The 4683-nt window shown below is 38.9% G+C and overlaps 1 protein-coding gene across 2 annotated transcripts in view; it reads left to right on the top strand.

Moving 5' to 3' along the window:
* The first annotated feature begins 1860 nt into the window (after positions 1 to 1860).
* Positions 1861 to 4683, top strand: part of SMAD5 (SMAD family member 5) — an 8215-nt gene continuing 5392 nt past the window's right edge. For both annotated transcript variants that reach the window (XM_010287743.1, XM_010287741.1), the window contains exons 1-2: positions 1861 to 2477; positions 3715 to 3966. In XM_010287743.1, coding sequence (XP_010286045.1) covers positions 2075 to 2477; positions 3715 to 3966 — 655 coding nt within the window. In that variant the 5' untranslated portion in view covers positions 1861 to 2074. The remainder of the gene's footprint in view (positions 2478 to 3714; positions 3967 to 4683) is intronic.

Below are 4683 nucleotides of genomic sequence, written 5' to 3'. Positions count from 1 at the left end.
ACATGTCCTTACTTCTGAAGAAGGAAGGTGATACATAATTGTTTTTTTTCTTTTCTTTTTGCAATACCCCCTTCTAAGGACTTACTGAAGCAGTGAGAGACTTCTGTTCTTTTAATTTCTCTTTTTTCACTTTGGTTTTATGAGGGTTTAGGAAGAAGGCTTCTCAAACAGTTTTTCTGTTTGTTTTGCTTTTCCCAGTTTTTTTCCATGTTATTGAAACAAAGCCGAGTAATCAGAGAAGTACCAATGGGATTAAGCCACTGTGTGAAATAAGTGGAATTTTTCCTGTAAAGGGTGTTTATAAGTTTTTAAACTCGCACTCTTCATTGTGGCCAAGTGTCCTTGGTCTGTTCCCTGCTTTCCTCACCTTCCACCTCCCCAGTAGAAAATCTGGGATGATTACATGTGGGACATTATAAATGCTTTGTCTAGGGATGCTTGCTGTAACTTTGGTTGATGATGCTTATCATATAGTTCTGTGTTAGGAAGGTACCCATCCATGTGGGGCTGAGTGAGCTTGTAAATATGCCTAGGCACTTGGAAAAGCCTTATCAGATGACTTTTAGTTAATCAAAGATGGGAGGAAAAAGGTTCCCCTTGATTAAAGGTAGCAATTTAAGAGAAGCAGCACAGAGGTACTTAAATCTTGCCCCCCTTTTTTTCCTCTTATGTGCAGATTTGGTGTCTCAGGGTATGTTAGGTGTTCTAATTCACCACGGTTTATCAAAAGTTGAGAGACAATGTTGTTTGGCAGTCTCTGTAGCAAGAAAGGAAGCATCTTTTGTTATTGACATCCTTTCTCTTAGCTCTGCTCTTGCTTTTTGCCAGCTGCTCATTGTCTATACTTGCTTATTTAGTATTCACAAGGGATTTTACAAGTTCTTATCAGTTCGTTGCCACAGCACATCATTTCCTCTTGTCATCGTTACTCCTGAAATTGAGGGGGGGAGGATTTGCATTAGAGCTGGTGAGTGGTGGAAAACACCACCATTCATGAGCACAGTTCAAGTTGCAGTGTTGTTCTGCTCCTCTCCTTTTGGGGCAGTTTGTAGTAAAGGTCACACTTCTAATACTTACTCCACCATGCCTTTCCCCCCCTCTTTTTCTGGGGAAAAGAAAACTTTTTTTTTTTTTGCCAAAGGCTAAAAATATCAGTGCTTCAGATATTCTTCTTAAAAGATATAAGGAAGTGCAGCATAAAAATAGCCACAGCTGAGAAGGTTGACCACCTTTCTGAGTGGCTGGGGAGGGGTTGGTTTGAGGTTTTTACTGGGTTTCTCGTTTAATTGTTTTTGGTTTTCTTCTAGTTATCTACAGTTTCTTCCTCATTTTTTAAATACTTCTCAAAAAACATCTAATTAGAGCTCAAGAACAAGTAGATTCTTTAGTATTTTCTCCTTTTGGGAAATAAAGATCCGTTTGGGAAGCTGAGTACTTCGATGCAGTACTGGCTGTGGAACTACTGGTTCCACTGTGCCTCTTCCCTGTTTCTTCATAGCAAGCCTTTTGGTGAAGCACTGTGATAGGGATATAATACCAGTTTTAAATCATATTCCCCAAGCCTGTCTTCTGACAAAAACACATGGATTTAAGGAACATTATTAACAGAAACCATGCTGTCCTTTGGTCCCTTGATTGTTCTTTTCCCCACTAGTCAGTAATGCAAGAACTGGGAACTCTGATCATGTTTTACTTTATTTAGCTTTGGGGTGGGGCCCTAGTACTTCTGGGATTTTGCTTTGAAATAAAATCAGGTGCAATGGCTAGGGTTGAAACAGGCATTCTTTTAATATCTGCCTTTTTGTTTTACCACATTCTTTACTTGTTCACTAATTGCTTTTTGACTTATCTTTTTAATAGAACTAAATTGGAGGAATCAATCATTATTTTTGATGTGAAGACTTCATCACTGACGTCTATATGTTCATTTGTCAGCCTCCGAGAAATAATACAGCTCATCAGTGGCAATAACTACTTTTGGTATACACTGACATATATTTGAGGAAAAAAAAAAAAAAACAATAAAAAAAAACAATCGACAAAACCCAACAAACCTTTTGAAGACTTGTGTCAAATGACGTCAATGGCCAGTTTGTTCTCCTTTACTAGCCCAGCTGTAAAGCGTCTGTTGGGCTGGAAACAAGGAGATGAAGAGGAAAAATGGGCAGAAAAAGCTGTTGATGCTTTGGTAAAAAAGCTGAAAAAGAAAAAAGGTGCTATGGAAGAACTGGAGAAAGCCTTGAGCAGTCCAGGACAGCCCAGCAAGTGTGTTACTATCCCTCGCTCTTTAGATGGACGACTTCAAGTTTCTCACAGGAAAGGCCTTCCCCACGTAATTTACTGTCGTGTTTGGCGTTGGCCTGATCTACAAAGCCATCACGAGCTCAAGCCATTGGATATTTGTGAATTTCCTTTTGGATCTAAACAGAAGGAAGTCTGCATCAATCCATACCACTATAAGAGGGTGGAGAGCCCAGGTACGTTTGAACATGGCTGTCTAAAAACTGAACAGAATCTTCAGGAACCACCCTTCTTCCCTCCCTCCTCCTCCAGTACTATATAACAAATTACATTTGGTGTATGGGGGAGTTCGTAAGAGGAATGTTCTGGAGCGTACTTTTCTGGTGGGTTTTTGGGGAGGTGTGTTGTCTGTTCTGTACTAGCTGTTTTTCTTTGTGGTCAATCATACTTTTGCCACAGATCTCTTAAGCCTGCTCCACCTTAAAGTTAGTGGCAAAGTCCTCATTTATAAGAAAATAGGAGAAAGTAATCAAAAGACTTCATTTTCTTTGAGAAACTTGTTTAAAAATCTCAGTCCGCGCAAGGAGGTTGGTAGCTTTCTTTCAGGGGCTTAATATTTCATCAGTGAGTGACATGAATTGAGGAGATAAAAAAAAAAAAAATTCTAGGGTGCAGTGTTCCCCACTTGATTTCCCATTAGCAGGCAGCAGAGCTGAACAGAACCAAGAGTGATGATCAGTTAGACAGCGGTATGTACCAAATTTGTGTCAGGTAGCAAATCTGCTGTTAAGGCATGTTGCCATGGGAGAAGGTGAGGAGGATTGTGGTTATGAGTGGGAGAGATGAATTATGTTGCTCTGGAAAGTATAGTGAAAAGTTGCTTCCGCTGTTCCACAAAATGGTTGTAACTCTACTGCAACGGGCTGCAGTGCTCAAGTGCTCTACTGTAGCACTTGAATTCCAGACTCCAGCACTCTTGAATTTAAAAGTTACAGCAATTGCTAAGCTGGAGTTTTATATGATAGTATAGATTTTGTTTGTCTTCAGTGAAAAGGACCATATGTAACTATATAGTTTGACTATAGTAATGCAGACTGTATTTCCAGTTTTCCTGATTTGATAATATACACATACAGTGAGCTTTGCACTTCTAAATCAGTGCTTTGGTAAGTGCCACATGTGGATTGTTTTTTTGTGTGTTGTTTTTTTTTTTTTAAATGTCTGCTTCCAGTTGCATGAAATATAAGTGCGTTTCTGCTCTGATTTTTGTGAGTGTAAAGTTCGAGTCTTCCATGAAGTGTAATGTAAACAAATGAAGGACAGAGGATGGGGTAAAGGCATGATGAATGAATCTCCTACTCCTCTTTCCACTCCAGCTACTGTTGAAATTTTCATGATGAGCACATTATTTGTATCTCTTTCCTTCTGTCTCAGTTTTTAATCTAAGTTTCCCTGGTTTTTGGTTTTTTTCAGTTCTACCTCCAGTGTTAGTGCCTAGACATAGTGAATTCAATCCACAGCACAGTCTACTAGTTCAGTTCAGGAACCTAAGTCACAATGAACCACATATGCCACACAACGCGACATTTCCAGATTCTTTCCAGCAACCCAACAGCACTCCATTTTCCATTTCGCCAAACAGTCCCTATCCACCTTCGCCAGCCAGCAGCACTTACCCAAGCTCCCCAGCTAGCTCTGGACCATCTAGTCCATTTCAGCTACCGGGTAAGTAGAGCCTAAATGTCAACTGGATAAAAATTATTGAAATGTCACATGCTCTTGTGATTTATTACCTCAGGAATTTGTGATGCTTGCAATAAATTACTTTTCTATTTGCATTTTAGGGGGTTTTTCTTCCTAGTTTTGTCACTGGTCAGAGTTAGTTGTTATAGTTTTATTTCTCTGAATTTTTTTTGTGATGGCTACTATAGTGGTAAGTTATTTTGCACAGATTCAATGTAGAATAACTGATACATACTTTAGGGGAATATCTAGCAATGAAAAGAAAGTAGATGTAAGAGGCTGAGCAAGAAGTTTATTGATGTCTGTCTTTATTCAAAGACACTTATGTGTGGTATTTAACTGGAAAAAATAGAGCAAATTTTTTGATAGGAACTTAACCAATTTGGGTGAAAATAGGGAAGAAACAACAATTAATTAGGGCAAAGGAAAGAAGCCTTATTGAGGTTGTGTGGTTTATAAAGCCAAGAAGTTCATAGACAAAAGAACTTATAAATGGCAGATAACAGTGTGTTGGTTTGCTGACTGCTGTGCTGAATGGAAGTATGCAGAGATCTGCACTTCTGTTATGAACTCAACCTACAAAAGCAGCAAAAAAATAACTGGCTTAGGATTTGTTATGCTATGGGAAATAAAGTTATTTCTTCTACTACTTCTTTCTTTTTGAACATGGAGAAGAGGGTAGGCGTGAAAGCTAATGTT

The sequence above is a fragment of the Phaethon lepturus genome, unplaced genomic scaffold (assembly GCF_000687285.1).
Source record: "Phaethon lepturus isolate BGI_N335 unplaced genomic scaffold, ASM68728v1 scaffold20105, whole genome shotgun sequence".
In the NCBI taxonomy this organism is placed as follows: domain Eukaryota; kingdom Metazoa; phylum Chordata; class Aves; order Phaethontiformes; family Phaethontidae; genus Phaethon; species Phaethon lepturus.
The sequence above is the reverse complement of the archived record's forward strand: the minus strand, read 5'-3'. Positions and strand labels throughout refer to the sequence as shown.